Source organism: Lissotriton vulgaris, chromosome 2_1 (genome assembly GCF_964263255.1).
Source record: "Lissotriton vulgaris chromosome 2_1, aLisVul1.2, whole genome shotgun sequence".
Lineage (NCBI taxonomy): Eukaryota > Metazoa > Chordata > Amphibia > Caudata > Salamandridae > Lissotriton > Lissotriton vulgaris.
In genome coordinates, this window is record NC_141687.1 from 1,464,306,200 (window position 1) to 1,464,324,828 (window position 18,629).

At 47.0% G+C, this 18,629-nt stretch overlaps 1 protein-coding gene across 4 annotated transcripts in view; it reads right to left on the reverse strand.

Annotated features, from left to right (window-relative positions):
- SLC37A2 (solute carrier family 37 member 2) overlaps positions 1–18,629 on the reverse strand; it is a 926,772-nt gene that overhangs the window by 731,171 nt on the left and 176,972 nt on the right. For all 4 annotated transcript variants that reach the window (XM_086957324.1, XM_086957323.1, XM_086957320.1 and 1 more), the window contains one exon: positions 11,127–11,205. In XM_086957324.1, coding sequence (XP_086813450.1) covers positions 11,127–11,205 — 79 coding nt within the window. The remainder of the gene's footprint in view (positions 1–11,126; positions 11,206–18,629) is intronic.

The window sequence follows — 18,629 nt, forward strand, 5'->3', positions numbered from 1 at the left end:
CTCGGACTTCCCCTTCTTCATGTTCCCTTTCCTCTTCCTCGGACGAGACGGGGTCTTGAGCAGGGTCCTGTGTCCTAGGAAGAACCAGTGGAGGGGGCTTATGTCTTGGCACCTGCGCAGGAACGGTCACAGCTGGCTGCGGAGTTGGCGGAACAGCAGGGGTGGCTTTCTGTGGAAACCGCTCTTTGTAGTCCTGAACGAGGAAGCGCAAGTCTGAAACTAAGGAGGCTGGCAAGCACACCATTGGGGTCACCTGGGTGTGAACTTGGGTAGGCACAACTGGAGGAACTGATTCTTCAACCTCCTGCTCTTCGTCCGTACTCTGGCACTTGACAATCAAGTCTGAGGGGCTAGTGGCCTGGGTAAACATCTCCTCCTCCGGTTCTTGGTCCTGTAAGAAGCAGGATGGCGTCAGCTGTTGGACCTTACTAGGCGATGTCATCTCCGGAGTAATCGGTATTTTGGTGATTCTGATGGAGACATCGGATGTCTGAGCGTCCATCGCATGTGATAGGAGCTCGGATTCTTTCCAGGTACCAGCAGCCGTCGATATGGTCTTCGTCGACGGTGCGTCCGTCGACGACGCTCTCGTCGACGGTGCCTTAGGTAACTTTTCCGCTGTCGACTGCTTCGTCGTCGGCGCCGTCGTCGACGGAGCGCCCTTCGTCGACGGAGTGCCCTTCGTCGACGGCCTCGTCGACGGTGTGACTTTCGTCGACGGTGCCGTCGTCGACGTCCTCGTCGACGGTGCCGTCGTCGACGTCCTCGTCGACGGTGCCGTCGTCGACGGAGCGGAGGATGAAAGCGGTCTTCCTGCTGACGACGAGTGAGTTAGAGTCGTCGATGAGGAGGACGCCGACGATGCCATCGTCGTCGATACCGTCGTTGTCGATGTAGAGACGGTCTTTAGCGATGAGGTGGTCGCCGATTGCGCCGTCGTCACCGTAAGCAGTGGTTGCTTCCTGGGGACAGGAAGGTCCTTGCTAGACACGGTAGGCTTGCCCTCTGAAGACCTTTTGGACTTCTTAGGAGGGGTTGCTGAGTGGCCAGGCGAGGAAGCCCTAGGCCTCTTCAGGGAAAACTGTGAGGCGCCAGACATGCTCTCACCTTCGGAAATGAGGTCGCCTTCCGGTTTGTCCTTAAGCCTGTTTAGCCAAATTAGAAGTCTCCCTTCCCGGTCTTTCTGGGTCTTGACGGAGAACTTACGGCAAATCCTGCAGTCTATGGACTGGTGGTGAGGATAGAGGCAATATAGGCATTCCTCATGTTCGTCGTCCACGTGAAGCCTCAGTTTACCACAGGAGGCACAGGGACGGAAAAGTGCTCTCTTCTTGACATCAGCCATAGCAAGAAAGTCGAAAAAACTGTGAAGTTAGAAGAAAATCCAATATTCCTGAGGAGAACTCAGGTGGAGACTCCCTAGCACAACGTGCGGTAGAAAATCTGAGAGACTGAGGCTCCTCACAGGAAGGTTCTAGAGGGAGGTGGTAGCTGATTGGTTGTTTCTTTTACTTTGGTCCTTTTTTACAAAAGGACTCAGATAGGCTACCAAGGTGGGACCCTGGAGCCTACTCTGTTTGGTCCTTCCTGCATAAGGACCTAGATAGGTTACTAAGGTGAGACCCTTAGACCTAATCTCTTTATGTATGTCTTAGGACATTACTTTTTTATATACCGGAGGCTCCCGTCTCGACGACGGGGAATGATTCAGGCATGTGAATCTATGAAAGACACCCAAATACTGGATAATATGCAGCTGCTGCGAAAAACGAATATAGATCATCCCTGAGATCCTACAAAATGTTACTAAAAACCACACAAGCCGCATACTATCAGAGTAAAATTGTGGAAGCAGCTAACGCCCCCAGGGACATTTTTAAAATCTTTCAATCTCTGGTCACCACCCCAGGACTATTAGTCCTGCTCTGAACCCACAGAAACATTGCGAGGAGTTAGCTGTCTTTTTCGCGTCCAAGGTGTCTAACATCTATTCCAGCTTTTCGCCAGTGGCAGATACTCCAGATAATAGGGAGAGTGGAAAAGAGGGGGACCTGGAAGCAGACCCAAACCCATCTGGAGGTCTCAAAGTCTTCCCGCCATTGGATCTGGCTTGAGTAGATAGTCTCCTTGGCAATCTTAAATCGGGCTCCCCGTTAGATGCTGCTCCCCCGGCAGTCCTTAAACAGGTATCAGGGACAGTATGCCCAGTGATAATGCAGGTCATTAACGCGTCTCTGGCCTCGGGTGTAGTGCCCCCCAACTGGAAGAAGGCTACGGTCAGAGCCCTGCTGAAAAAACCCAGCTTGGACCCTGAAGACCTGGCCAATTACAGGCCTATTTCATTACTACCAGCCATCAGCAAAATAGCTGAAAAACATGTGAACCAGGCTCTTTCTTCCTTTATTGAATCCACTGACTGATTACACTCCACTCAGACAGGGTTCAGAGCAAAACAAGGAACAGAGACAGCTCTGGTGGTGGTAGTGGAGGCAGCTAGGGGTATTGTGGATGCAGGAGGCTGTGCTGCTGTGGTCCTGTTGGACCTCAGCGCAGCCTTCAATACTGTGAACCACTCTCTCTTGCTGCATCGGCTGCATCTCACAGGGGTCTCTGGATTGGCCATCAAATGGCTCTATTCTTTTCTATCAGACAGAAGCTTCTCCGTCTTTGAGGGAGAGGTGTCATCCAGCCAGCTGCAACTGAATCACGGCGTTCCCCAGGGATCATCCCTCAGCCCTACTTTGTTTAATATTTACATGAGACCTTTGGCTGAGGTGGTTCTTCCCTGGGGAATCCAACTTGTTACCTACGCCGATGACACGCAGCTGGTTGTGTCTTTGGTGAGGGACAATGCTTTAGATCAGGGGATCAATAATCTGACCCCGTGTCTCACCAAGGTCCTGGAATGGATGACCTCCTCTTTTTTAAAGCTAAATGGGGCCAAAACGGACATTATGCTTCTGGGTTACAAAGCCCCAATTAACCTGGACCCTTGGTGGCCGCACTGTCTAGGACCCCTTCCGGTACTAAAGACCCAAATAAAAAGCCTGGGGATCTGGTTAGACTCCTCGCTAGGATTTCACTACCAGGCTAAGAAGGTAGCCGTGACCTGCTATGGACTGCTGAGAGTCTTAAAATAAGTTTTAGATCTTCTGCCATTTGAAGCTAGACGATTGCTGGTCCAGTCGCTGATCTTGTCGCGGCTGGATTATTCAAATGCCGTCTATATGGGGGCCCCAGGCGGCACCATAAAAATTCTGCAATCTGTACAGAATTGTGCAGCTCGGCTGCTCATGAAAATCCCCAAAAGATGCTCAGCGAAGGCCGCACTTCAATCTCTCCATTGGCTACCCATCCAGGGAAGGATTATATTTAAAACCCTGTGCTTGGCGCATAAGTCCATCCATAATGCTGGCCCGTCCATTCTTGATCCCCTGTTTCGTCGCCATCAATCAGTGAGATCTCTGAGATCTAACCAGCGGAACTTGCTGGTAGCCCCAGGGTGAAGTTGGCTCGGATGGGTGGCCGTCGGCTCTCTGTTCACGCAGCCAAAGAATGGAACAAACTCCCAGATGACATCAGGCACGAGTCTAACCATCTTGCTTTCAGGAAGCGATTAAAGACACTCTTGTTCTCATAGTGTCTTTCTATGTCCTCTGGTCTTACAGAGCTGGGATGCTCGAGAGTAGTCATGCGCTATACAAGAGGGTATTCACTCATATTATACGGGGCCTATAGAAATGAGACGTAGCACTGTCGGTGTTACCTGATCACAGTTCTAAGGTTTGGGAATCTTCTACTTTTTTTTTTTTACCTACGAAACTACGGTTACTGTTAACTGGGTGCTTTGCCGGGGAGATATGTATACATTTGAACGACTGTGTTTCATTTATACTACATATGTGCTGTTACCGATCTTACTGCTACCAAGTACGTCCAAACCATGTTCAGCCCGCATACCTAATTGACACCTGGCCACATCCACTATGTTGGATGCAGATATGTGCACCGGGCGGACCCCCCACGTGGGAATTCCCCAACAAATGTTTATTTCTACAGTTTTATATTGTAAGGGTTTGTCTTTGGCATAATTAGGATGCTGAAATGGGTGGGGGATGGGGGGACGAAGTAGGGTTTTGTTTCATGGACCAACGCACTTAAGAGACATCGCAGAAATCCAGTCCTATATTCCCATATATGACGTTGTTACTTCTTTTCAGGAACGCATAAGAGATATGAACACTTTAACTGTTATTCTACATGGTATAAGGCAATAAGGCTCAATGATGTCCACTAAGAAACTGCAGTCAAAACATTTGAATTTCTTAACTTAGAACATTAGGGGTTTAAACAACTCGAAGAAGAGTCGCCAAATATTCGCATATTTTGACAGGCTAATAATTGACATTGCTCTCCTCTAGGAGACGCACATAGCCTCTCACACAACCAACAATATAGGTCATAGATTGGTGGAATCAATACATAGCTCGACCTACTCCTCTTATTCCAGAGGGGTCCTCATATTGGTAAGGAAGGGTCTGAACTTCAACGTCACGGAGGTCATTAGGAAATGACGAGGGGCAGTATGTGATAATAGGGGTCCTCAGAGGTCAAAAATTGTCTATCATAAATAGGTACGGCCCGAATATAGATGACCCTGAATTCTATTATAGAGTGTGGGCTAGACTTCATGATTTGCGAGACGTTCCAATACTTTGGGGTGGTGATTTTAATGTTGCTCTGCAGGACGGCCTGGATAGATCTGGGGGGCTCGTCATAACCTCACAAACAGGCATTAGCTACACTAAAGGATATAATGGCTGATATGTACTTCCCTGACATATGGAGGGTACGTAACCCCACACATAAGGAGGCCACGCACACTACTGCAACACACAACATTTGGTCCCGTATAGACTACTGGTTAGGCACAGATGACTTATCACTCTGGACTACGACGATCAAACACATGCCCCGGACATTATCCGATCAGAATCCAGTACTGCTCTCATTGGTCATACCACACTATTCACCGCCACCCTTCAGCTGGAGGTTTAATGCAAAAGCATTATTAAACACAGTGAACACTAATACCATTCACAACGCCATAACAGAATACTTTGAACTGAATGCTCCTACAACTGATGACCTCGGCCTACTGTGGGAGGCTTTTAAAGCAACAATCAGAGGGATCTGTATCAGCACTACTGCTGGTATTCTTAAGGATATAAGGCAACAGCTTGCCACAAGGGAAGAAAAACTGAGAACGTTGGAGCGCGACTATGAACGTACGCAAGATACTAGACTGCTAGGTGAAATCAGAGAGGTTTTAGCGGAATATCAAACATACGCTGATGACGAACTAAAGTATATCACGAAACATTAAATAACACAATCCTACGGGGAAGGGGTAGACCCGGTAGGAGTCAGGCGGCTAAAATATGTACAGGTCGTGCCCCACAGATAGTTCCGGCGATTAAGTATAATATGGACATATAAAGATTTGACACACAGGGTATACTATGAGAATTCATGTCAACCTATGGTAACTTATACACTTCGCAGGCAACTGCCACTACAGAGGAAATCATGGCGTATCTTGCGGATGTGTCGATAGCATGGCTGTCTGATACGCAGAGGGAATATCTCTCATTACCCGTCACCGTTGAAGAGGTCACTACCGTTATTAAATCATTACCAAATGGTAAAGCGCCTGGCCCTGATGGCTTCATGTGCGAATTTTATCAAGCGTTTGCGGATCAACTAGCCCCACACCTAGTTGAGATGTATGGAGATGCCCACGACAAACAGCTACTCCCACCAACGTTGAGGGAAACCATGCTAATTGCCCTTTTAAAACCAAACAAGGACCCAGAGCGTTGCGAATCTTACAGGCCCTTATCCCTTATAAATGTAGATATGAAAATTATTGCCAAATTGATCGCTACACGCCTGCAACCATTGATGACCAACTTAATCCTGCCGGACCAATCGGGGTTCATTCCATCACGCTCAACAGCCCAAAATACCAGGACATTGTTTGCGCTATCACATTATTTAGTCCCCAATACCAAGGCCCCAGCTGTATTATTCGATGCAGCTAAGGCTTTTGACTCCATTGAATGGTCGTACTTACACACGGTCCTACAGAGAATGGGTTTACCCCCTATATTTTTACAATGGGTCAATATGCTCTACACTGCCCCAGTAGTACGCATTAAAATCAACAAATCTATATCTGACACAATACAAATCACAAGAGGGACGCGACAGGGATGTCCTCTATCTCCTTTATTATTTGCACTAGCGATTAAACCGCTGGTGTGCAAAATAAGACAGAGGCATCATTACTCAGCACTCCAATTTCCACAAAAGCCACTGCATATCTCACTGTATGCAGACAACATGATGTTATATGTCCGCGATCCTGCACAAAACTTGAATCCTCTATTGAGGGAATATATAAAATTTGGACAGCAATCGGGACTTAAAATAAACGGGTCCAAATCCGTGTTCATACCATTGACTGATACCACATTTCCGCACTCTATAGACTATCCGTTAGAATGGCAGGTGGAACCAGTAAAATATTTGGGGGTCTGGTTTCATCGTGACCCGGAAATTGTAATCTGCACAAATTATGGTAGGGCGGTTAGTGCCATGGAGGACAAAATTAAGAGGTGGAACTGCTTACCGCTGTCGCTGGCCGACCGATTAGCCATAGTAAAAATGGTAATCCTACCAAAGTTTCTATATTTGTTTAATAACATTCCAATAAAGCCACTGACTGTGGTGTTTCATAGGGATTTCTACCATGCTGCTGAACCTAATATGGGCAGGAAGGCAAGCAAGGATTACAATGCGAGCTCTAACACTACCCTATTCACAAGGGAGATTTAAAGTACCAGATTTTATGCTGTATTATCTATGTGCACAAGCACAATACGCACACTTGGTATCATAAGGTCCCTTAACTCACACATGTTGCCATAGAAGAAGGTGATGCCCTTTCTATACCACTGACAGCTATCATTACACATCGTCGACCTCCGCAACATAACCGGGATATCAACACCATAGACACGACCAATAATGCCTGGTACACAATGGGACGTAAGGCACATAAACTACCACTATACGCTGCCGTGCTACCACTACACCTTCATCCGAAATTATCGGTCACTCAGGAAAAGGTGGGAATGGGACTACTCAAGCAAGTTGGTATAGATTCCATGGGTGACCTATTTCATGACGGCAAGTTTAAGTCTCTGGATGACCTCTCTTTCATAAACAATCAGACACTGCTTTTTAGATTCACGTATCATAGGCTGCAAGGGGCAATAAAACAGTTGTATCCATCCTACCCAACGGAACCACAACAGTTGTCCTCCCTAAAACTCTTGCTCACTACTCCCACAACGAAACACATAGTATCCAGATTGTATATTCAATTGCAAGAGGACATAGTAAACAATGCGCTGTGCGTACTAGAAAAATGGAATGCCAATTTAGATACCCCACTAACGACAGAGGAATGGGCCATGACCTGCACACTCACAGGATTACTGACACCTAATGGGAACCTCCGTATCCTACATTACAAATACCTGCACCAGACTTACCATACACTGGCACTGCGCCATAGACACGGTTCACGGGCAGATTCAAAATGTACTAGATGTAATGCCAAAGCAGCAGATTTCATACACCTCGCATTGCATTGTCCAAAGGTGGCAAGATACTGGGTACAGGTGATAGAAATGTTGAGCGCCATGGTAGGTGTTCCCATTAAATGTACTGCTCACACAGGTCTGTTGGGTCTGCTGCCTGACGTTCATGCCACGAAACATACATTTTGTGTGATTGCACTGCTTCTGGCTAAGAGAAGAATATTAATTGGCTGGAAAAGCAGACGAGCTCCGAATACCAAACAATGGCTCCTAGACCTAACGTGTTGTAAAAACACTGTACTAACTCGATTAACTAAGAAGAATTGCCTGTGGGCTCACGACCAAGAGATTATTGGAAATATTTAATTGAATACTTAAAGACTATAACAAATTAACGAAGTACATGTCCGAGCTATATTATAAAATATGTATATATGAAGTATAATGTAATATGAACAATACTGGACAATGGATGTTGTTGTGCACTGGTATGTATGTTTATTTACGGTTGTCATTGTAAAGCTTACAAAAGCCAATAAAAAAATTAAAAAACGCTGGTGTGGAGCAGAAAGGAGGATGCGGCGTGCTAGAGCGCTAATTGCACCAAGATAGAGGCCGAGCAAAAGTGGTCAACAAAATGAAATATTCCCTCCACCAAGTTCCCCGAAAAGCAATAAAGAGAAACAGTAAATATCACAGTTCATTTCACATCGTATTAAATAGTATTTTTAAAAAACATACAGCATTTAAAATAACAGGCTTGAGAAACCTTGGAGTTCTGAGGATGTGCTGGATGTATGTGTGCATGTTAAATTTACAATACATTGAGGTCTCTGGGATCCCTTTTGGGAAACCCAGGGTTCACAGGAGGAGAATATGGAGGAAGATGAACCCCCTAGGCAGATTTGTGGATGGCTGCATTCTTGAGAGCTGGGTGGGACATAGACAAAGGAGGAAGAAGAGTCAGGCTCTTCAGTACTCTTCAAAGGGTGCTCTTTGATTCATAGGGAGGTCACTGGAAAGGGGCCTATGCACATCTCAGAAAGGATAATGGGGGCTGATAAGAGATTCAAATAGAGAAGGGCTTTTGATACACTTCACTATGGTTTACAACCAGCTGTGAACCTCTAGTCACTCCCATGGCTGGTGTTGTGGATTTGGAGTTGCTCCTGCTGTGACAGAATGCTCTCTGGAGAAACTGCAGGGTAGAGGAGTGTACACTTCAAATGGTAGCAGACCCTCAACACAAACTTCAATGACTCAGACCATAAATCACATTTTGTGTCTGGAAGTTGAATAGAAGGGGATCTCGAGTCCCCCAAAATTGTTAACTGCCAAACAGCCAGTCAGGATGTGCAAGGAGGAGAAAATCTGCAAGACTTCCGCATGTGATCAGAGAAGGGGGCCAAGGCCTGCCAGTATCCCAGCTGGGTGAGGGGACATCACCCAGGGAAATCCAAGACCACCTGCCCCTAGAGCGCCTAACTGTTTACTCACCATAACTGGTGCACCCTGTGAGGGAGAGGAGGACACTGGAAATAGCGAGGTCTAGTGGGGGATCCTGGAGAGTGGATCCCTGCGGCGAGGTGTGAGGAGATGACTGCTGCACGGCCCATGTGCAGGCTCAAGTCAGCGACCCCATTTGCCAGAGGGTTAAGTAGCTGTGGCTGGCATCACTGTTCTGCCAATCGGGCCAGGCCATAGTCTGTGTGTGGAGTAAAGTTTGCAATCCATAAGTCAAAGGGGACCGCCATGAAGAGGAAGATGCTGTCCTGTCGTTGCAGTGTACAGAACAACATCGGGGACCTACGTATCCCAGCGGGGGAGACAGGAAAGGACAAGTACTGTTGCCTAGCTCAAGCTATAGCTGAGAAAAGAGGCTTCTGTGGTGGCCAGTGCAGTACCGAGTCCCCAGCTGAGGATTGGAACTGCAGTAGACAAAACCCCCCCACCAGTCAGAAGAATCAGAGGAACTTACTGCCTTGCCAGAGGAAGAGTTGTGCAACCTGCAGAGCCACGAGTGCCGCTTACCAACAACAATCGCTGAAGCTCTCCAGGCTGCCCAATGAGTGGAGTGCTCTTATTGACTCCAGTTGTATGATACCTGAAGAAGATTGATCATAGGGCTGGAACGCCCTGGTGGAACTTGTCCTGCCATATAGCGCCTCAAGCACTCAAACACTTGACTTTTCAAAAGAATCGGAGTGGGACTCCAGCGACTCAGACTACTTGTGGTGCCTAACCTGAATTTCCCTATAGAGATTGAGGATTTACCCCTATCAGCATGGGAAAGGGAGGTGGGACATGCCTGTCTGTCGAACGCTAGAGCCCTGACCAGAGGGATCTGAGTATTTTCATTGTGGATGCTGTATTTCACTTTATTATTGTATATAAATACTCCTTTTATCATAAAAGCAAGTATCTGACTGGACAATCAGTTATTGGTGCTATTAAATGTATTTTAAGGAGTGAGCCTGTGTTCACTCCGCTGTATCTACTACTTCACCTGAAGAGAAGCTCAGTAGCTTCTGCTTGCCTCACTTTCCTCTGAGAGGGTTTCTGGCATGCATAAATTAAAGTTAAAATAAAATTTATAAAATAATGATGTGGTGAAGACAAGTTGATTCACTCATGTAACTGCGTCTATAGGACACCTATTTGCAGTTGTGCAAAGATGTTACATCTATACAGCCTATAGTTGTGAAATTATGTGTGATCAATACAGTTTTTAAGATAAGGTAAGACAGGCAGCAACAAAGAGGGAAGGAGCTCCTGAAATGAAAATGCTGTAAACTTCACAACACTGACTAGCAAAGGGCCAATGGGTTCATGATTCACTTTGTTGCAACAAAAGAAATTAAAGTATTTAGGTACATGGTGACGGCAACATGCATGTACTTGCCCACCTCAAAGAACGAATTCTGTTTAATCCTTTCATAGAGTGATTTAAAATAAAAACAGACACTGATAATGTTCTAAAATGTACGCTACCTAGTTTGACAACAGCATTATCAGTTCATTCTTCTATCCCTACACCTCCTTTCATGGGATGTATGACGTTACAACGCATACTTTTACCACGCATACCATTACAACGCGGTATTTACAACGCATACCGTTACAACGCATAGCGCTTAGAGGTGCTGGATAGTGGCAAGTATAATTTTATATTCCAACTCCAGTCCCCGTGGACACTAGGGAAGGTGTTGGATATAAAATTATACTTATTCCCTATCCTAGAGCGCCCCCCAGCGCAATGCGTTGTAATGGTATGCGTGGTAATGCCTGCGTTGTAGTGGTAGTGCGTGGTAAAAACTTCGTTGTAAACGTTGTATACCCCTTTCATGATGCATAAAATGGTGAATTGTAGATCTCACAACCACAACAGTGGGTTGGTGTTAACTATATCAAAGATTCACATTTGGAGTCAACTTTCCTTGCGATTTGAACTCTTACCTGATAAACATGCCGATGGCGTAGGCAACAAGGAAAGCATTGTCTAGGGCACCAAAGAGTTCCTTGTAGTTAGAATTTTCTGAAAATGCCAATGGAAGACACATTGTTAAAATATCTCATCCACAGACTTGATAACTGCATTTAGAGTACATGAATAATCCATTTCTAATGTTCATGTCGGCATTATTTCTCAATACACTAGCTGTAATGCCAATCTGTACCATTTTCCATATGATTGAATTCAAAACAAAGTGTAAAGCGACATTTCAGTGTTTTACTGGTATACACAGTTAATGAATACATCCATGCTTGAGGGTTTAAATAATTACATATTATAAAGATGTTGGCAGATTGGCTAAATAAAATGAGTCCTTCAGACTCACTGCAATTAGGACAATTTAGCTCCGACACCCAAGACCAGTTATGTTTTGAAAGAAGAGAGTTGGCCTCATGTCAGTGCTAAAGGAAAAACGAAACCGTCAAAGGTCAAAAGGGAATCTTTATAAAGTAACATTAACTTAAATTATAAATACCATTTCCAAGACAATAAAATGCAGGCTTTTACACCTATCTTTTTGACAACACACTCACTATTTGAGGCACTTCTGTAGGAAACATCCAGAAAACTCAATTTTCACAAAACAGAAGGAAGCATGAACTAGTCCCACGAGGAAGACAAATTATGGATATGGGAATAAAATAAAATCACCAGACGGACATTTGGCTTTAATCAGCTGGTTTTAGAGACCCACCGTTCTTCTGAGGCCATCATACAGAACCTAAAGTGATATACAACATAGACAAAAGCCCGGTCAAGCAGAGCATGCAATAGTTTGGAGTGGTAAAAAAACGTACTGCATGGCCAAAAAATGAATTTTAAGTTCACCTGCAGGACTGTATCTGGGTACCTTTTGGATGAACTTATATTTTCTGTAATATTTTAATGTTTGTAATTTTCCTAATATATCAGCATTAAATGTACATGTGTGCTCCTGCCCTCTGAAAAGTGCTATAATAGCCATTATACAAGACTACATAAGAAACAAGCATTAGCAAAGCCAATAGCTCTCACCTACACTAAGCTACGGCCACCGCCTTATAAAAGTGCTACCCCTGTTTCCTTCTATCTTTGTATATCTTTGTATATTTAAAAACGCTCTCCCTGTTTTTACTTATCATGTATATCTGTGCAAAGTCGCCCAGGACACGACATGTTTTATGCTGTTTTACGCTGTTTCGAGATGTTGATGTTTATCACATGGTGGTAAGTTCCACCCTTTTATGATTTTAACAAATCAAATAAGAGTATTTATGTCTAAACTACGGCTTTTCTTTATATAAATCGTAAAGCTGTGAAGCATAACTGAAAGGAAAAAAATGCTATGATTCGTCCGGCGATGAATGCGTTAGCACTTTTTTTTTCTTTACTTCCAGCCATGCTGCACTGTAGTCGCAGTGCTGCACCACATGGCTAGGAGTTATTCTCAAGCCAATAGCTCTCGCATTGGCAAATCCAATTGGCTTTGGCAAAGCTTGTTGATATATACTTTTAGAATACAACATAGAAGCAAGCCACTTAAATCAATCAGTCTTAGACCTTCAAAATTAATATTTATTCTGACAATTTAGCATGTTAAGGAGTTTGCTCAGTAAATCAATACAAAATCTGCTATCTTCATAAATACCTTCTTAATGAAACTATATCAAATACGGTGTGTAGGGTTTCTGCGTGTTGTACATACATAGTGAACGTGCATCAAGGCAGAAGTAGCTGCACTATGTAATAACAGCGCATCAGAACGGTCTTAAATGACATGTTTATTTTAAGAACACATTCAAATCAGAGATTTCCACAGATCCACCTCTGGGAAAAAAAGGGCACCACAAGCATGAATTGGTGGTATTTAGAACATAAGCTGAAATAAAAGGTCTGTAAAACGATTTTAAAAAGGTCATGGAAAATAATGTCGTTCAGACACTATAGGTCGAAAAGCCTTCTAAGTATTGATGAATCACTTGGGATCACTACATTCTGATTCATTGGTAGCTAACCATAAGAGTGAATATGCAGAGCCTTAGAGACATACTGCCAGATTCATCAAAGACCCGTTTTGCGAGTCTTTAATAGCGATTCATAAGGAATCGCTATTACAGACTCGCAAAACGGGATTCATGTAGGAATCCCAAAATAAAATAAGATTCCTACACATTCCTTATTTGCGATTAGCAAATTGCTATTCGCAAATAAGGAATAACTCCCCATTCATTCCTATGGGCCTAAAGGCAAATTGCTAATCGCAAATAAGGAATAACTCCCCATTCATTCCTATGGGCCTAAAGGCCCATAGGAATGAATGGGGAGTTATTCCTTATTTGCGATTAGCAATTTGCTAATCGCAAATAAGGATGCGATTTCAAGGGTGCCAGGGGTGTCCAAAGGAGACCCTGTAGCACCCCTGAAATGTCATCTACATTGGTGTTGCGCACACACATGTCCAAAGGACATGTGTGTGTGCAACATGCAACTTAGAGAAATGCATTTAAAAGCATTTCTCTAAGTTTTCGCTATTTACCAAAAGGTTTGACCTCGCAGTAAATAGCGGCCCGAAATTGCGAATTCGCAATTTATAAATGGTTAATGAATTGCATTTAAGGAATCTCAAATAGAGATTCCTTAAATGTAATTCCTCGCAATTTAGCGAAATCGCATTTACCGATTTTTGCATTTGGGATGATGAATCCCAAATGCAAAAATTGCGCTCGCAAAGGGCCAGATTCTGAGAATCTGGCCCTTTGCGAGCGCAATTAAGTTTCATGAATCTGGAAGTGGATGAATGTGTTTTGCCCGTGTGCCCATTGGTATCCTACAGATCCCAAATTCAATTAAGACAGATGCACAAGCAAACTCCGCTTAACTCCATTAAGCTTTTTATCCATCAGCCACGCACATGTAGGGAAATTAAGAGCTCATGCTCACAATGTTAAAGAAACACTACATGTCCCAGAATTCAGTGTGCTGGTGGTGAAGGCGTCTAAGCAGAAAGAGTGAAACATGACATGAGGTGAATTTGGCAGCTTTGCTTGCTGTATGCAAACAAATAGGAGCTTTTGTTCTCATGAAGCAGGCATTATTCAATTGAAAATAAATAGAAAGGTGGTCTCAAAACCTTTAACGTTGCTTTCAACACGCTGTCACTTCTGGAGGGGGAGGTGCAAGTGAGGGGTGAGGCGGATGGATTTATCTACAGAAAAGCCTGACATGTAAACTAACAGTGCTAGGCATTCTGGGAATTGTAGTTTTGTTTTCTGATACATTTTTTAAATCGCCGTGATAGAGCATAAACATTTCTTCAGAATATAGCATTACTCATGACAAACCTGCCTTGAGCTTCAGAAATGAAACTGCATTTAAAAAAGTGACACACAGACATTTGGTGCTGCAAAGTGAAAACATGAGTCTTTGATATTCACAGACTTTAGTCAGACGCTTTCCCCTTAATAAATTATGTAAATCATGTACAAGTAATTCATAGCTTGACTTAAATGTGTTTAGTTTAGATTTTTGTCCTCACTATGGAAATGCGATTTTAATTTGTAAAAATGTTAAATGCGTGCAGTAGTAGAATATAAACTTTATTAGAATTAACACACATTTTAAAATGTAGGAACACAAACAGCTCGTGATGCAAGTCTTGCTCCGAAAGCTTCAGTTGACCTTCGAAATAAGCAAAGCAATGTTTCTCTTTCCATGTGAAAGGGAGATTGCTTAGCATAATTTACTGCAAGTACCCTCTGAGCCTTTTCTATTTAGTTGCTGGAAAGGTTAAAGAAAGCCTCATTTAATTCTTTGCTTTGTGATCACTGTGCTGGGGCCCAGTGCAATTCACAGGACTAAGTTATATAGAAACATAAGAATATTACCTAAGGAATTTGACATGTTATAAGATTTAGTCTGGTTATTTGCTTTTTATTGGTTGGGTCACAACTTACAACTCATCACGTCTACTAAGACCATCACTATCAATAAGTGACCAACTAGGCACATTTAAAGATGCACATTGGGGGCGTGGCCAAGTAGGCGACCGCAGCGGACGTGTGCTAGCGAGGCTCCCGGTCCCGGCCCCGATTAATGCCCGACCCATAGCGTTAACCCCCCCCCCCCCCCCCCCCCCCCCCCCCTAGCATCTCCCTTTGAGGCCCCTGACGCAGAGACTGCGTTGCTTCCCTCGCCGGAGCGGCTGGGGTCGCGGCGGCACTCATTAGCGGAGATCCTGCCACAGCGGTGCGGCCGCGGATCGCGAGCCGTGCGCCCCCGGGCAGAGGCGAGCCGGGGCTGGAGGTAGCAAACTGGGCCGCTGGCCGTGAGCGGTGGGCGGCGGTCCGGTTATCAGAGGCCCCGCAGCAGTGACAGTTACGGCTGAGACCGAGGTGTGAGGCACCCTAGGGCTGTGAGCGCGCGCGCCCTGGGAGCGTGAAAATCGAGGTCTGGGCTCAGAGGCCTACTCCCGGATGAACAGCCTACATACCGGGGGCGGCAGAGGAGTGTACCAGCGGACCCCCCCAGAGAGCAGCGGACAGTGGAGGACGGCGAGGCGCACTGGAGTGGCAGCGAGGGCTGGCGCAGATAACTTGAGGCCCGGCAGGGGCGGCAAAAATTGAGGTCCAGGCTTGGAGGCCTATGTCTGGAAGTGTGATTGGAGGTGCTGGGAGTGTGTGGAGGTCTTGCTTCAGGCGAGACCGGGACTCTGAGGCCTGAGGGCGATACCAGGAGTGGGGCCCCTGCTGTCGTGGAGCCTGCCGTCGCACAACGTGGGGACTCGGTGTTGGCCACGAGGTTGAATGGCGGCTTAGGAGGGCCCCGGAGCACCCCTAGAGTGAGAGTGGGGGCCCATCGAGGAAGTGCGGCCTGCCCGTGGCGTGGGACTTGGCCCTGGAGCCTTGTTGGGAGGGGGCCCCCTCTTTGAAGCCTTGGTCGGTTGGCGGGAAGCAGCCTACGCGAGGGGACCCCTGAACACGTGGGCGCCTGGAGTGTTGCAGAGGCGTGCTCCCCAGGGGTCCAGCGGTGAGCGGGCCGGGACTGGACTGTGGGGGCCCTTCCTGGGACCTGGAGCTTTGTGGACACCGCCGGCTAGGTTAACTGGCCTCCCAGCTGGGGGAGCCGCTGGACGGGTGGCCCTGGTGGGCCCGAGAGTCGGTGGTGGAGACAGAGGGAGTGCGGCCTCGTGCCACGACGGGGAGCTCCTAGCAGCACGTGCGCGGCGGGACCCGCCATGTCCGGGGGTCACGCAAAGGAGGACGCACCATCACAGACATGTTAACGAAGGGAGCGGCTAAGGGGACGAAAAGCCCATCGGCGGCCAAAGACTCTGCGGGGCGAGAAGAAGATGGGGCCCTGATCACCAAAGGGTTCCTGGAGTCCCTGTTCAATTCATTGCGGGAGGATTTCCAGACCCTAAAGCAGTATATGGCAGGAGAGTACTGGGAGCTCCGCCGCGACGTCGACGGTCTGGGAGACAGGGTGGCCGCTGTCGAAGATGCTGATCAAACGCGGAGTGAGGAAGTAGAGCAACAACAGCAGGAGGTGCTGTGCCTGCAGGAACAACAATTGGATTTACAGGCCCATGAAGAAGATTTAGGAAATCGTTCCCGGAGGAACAATATACGCGTCCGAGGTGTACCATCCAAGGCGGAGGGGGGTGATGTCACCCTGTTCCTGCAAGGCCTTTTTTGGGACATCCTGGGGGGAAGGGGAAGACTTTGTGATACGCATTGACAGGGTGCACAGAGTGGGCTTGGTGCGCAGAGCGCCCGCTCCTCTGCCAGACATTTTGGCCTTTTTGCCGGATTTTCCATTGAAGGAGAGGATAATGCAGGAGGGCGCCGAAAGCAGCCTCTACGCTATCAAGGTCAGCAGGTCGCACTATCAGGACCTTTCCGCTATTACATTACAGAAAAGGAGGGCCTTCAAGGTTGTCACCACGTTCCTCCACGAGAAGGGGGTCCCTTACTCTTGGGGTCACCCCTTTTGCCTGGTTTTCAATTGGAACGGCGCCCTACACCAGCTCCGATCTCTGAAGGATGCGTGCGCCCTGTTGGGTATAGAAATGGAGGAGGCCTCGACGGCCGGAGACTACGCAGGCGACCTATCGCAAGGGAGGCTCCCCCCGCTCCACGGGGGAGGGTTGGCAGAGCGTGCGGCGTCGGCGAGCGCCCAGGACTGCCCGTAGGCCAGACCCAGCGACGGTGGCTCAGCAGCAGGCAGCGGCTATCGAGGAGGTGTCTAAGGATACAGCAACACAGGACTGAGCCTCTTCCTCATGTGCAGTGGGGGGGGGTGTTCTCCTCTTTGCACTGATATCATGTGGGCTTGATTGGGGCTGGGTGGGGGCCGCTGGGGTTGCCATTGCCACGTTTCCCACTACTGCTTCATTCCGGGGTCCTGAACAAGGACATGACCAGCCCGGGACTCTTTTGACTGTTTGGGGGATTATGGTTGGGGTTAGGGAGGGCTCCAGGGGGGCGGGGGGGGGGGAGAGGTTGTAGATCGGGGGGTGTTCGGCACTAGTGGTGGGTTCAAGGTAGGATGGGGGGGTTCCAGGTTCAAGTAAGAATAGATGTGTGTGGAGACGCTGGTGTGCAGGAGGTTGACAGGGGAGCGGAGGAAGGGGTGATAGAGGTGACGGAGAGAGGAATGGAAGAGGGTCTGGCTTCGGTTAGGGCTTCGCTTCAGGGGATGCAGCTTGAAGGCTTGAAGGTTGCTTATGTCGGCGACTGATATGTGCCTCCTCACTTTAAATGTCCGAGGCTTGAATAACCCGGTAAAGCGTAGGGCGGTCTTGTCTCTCCTGGAGAACTCGAAGGCTGATATCTGCCTCCTACAGGAGACGCACCTCTTACACAAAGATTGTTATAGGATGAAATCGCGCCATTTCCCAGCGCAGTTTTTCTCTTCGGCATCCACGAAGAACGCAGGGGTTGCTATTTTGGTGTCCCACCGCTTTAGAGGGAAGGTTCTGCAGAAAAGTGCTGAAATAAAGGGGCGGCTGCTATCCTACAGATTTTCTATGGGCGAGGTCACTTTCACGGCCAGTTCAGTATATGCACCTAACGAGGGACAAGAAAAGTTTTTTCACCAGGTTCTTAGTGAGACAGCCACATCCCCGGATAGACATATTGTGATGGGGGGGGGGGGGGACTTTAATTTGGTCTTTGACAACCTCCAGGACAGATCAGGGCAGCGCTATTCACAAACAGGCACTCTGTCGGAGGGGGGACATTGCAGGTTGAGAGAGTTGGGGTTGACTGATCTTTGGCGGAGCTTCCACCCGGGTACCAGGGATTACACATACTACTCCAATGCTCACAAGACCTATGCTCGTTTGGACTACCTATTGACATCCACCTCACTTACAGCGCTGGCATCCCAGACTGACATTGGGGCGATGGCGCCGTCAGATCATGCGCCGCTCATGGCAGTGTTCTCTTTCCCGCCCCTTGCCCACG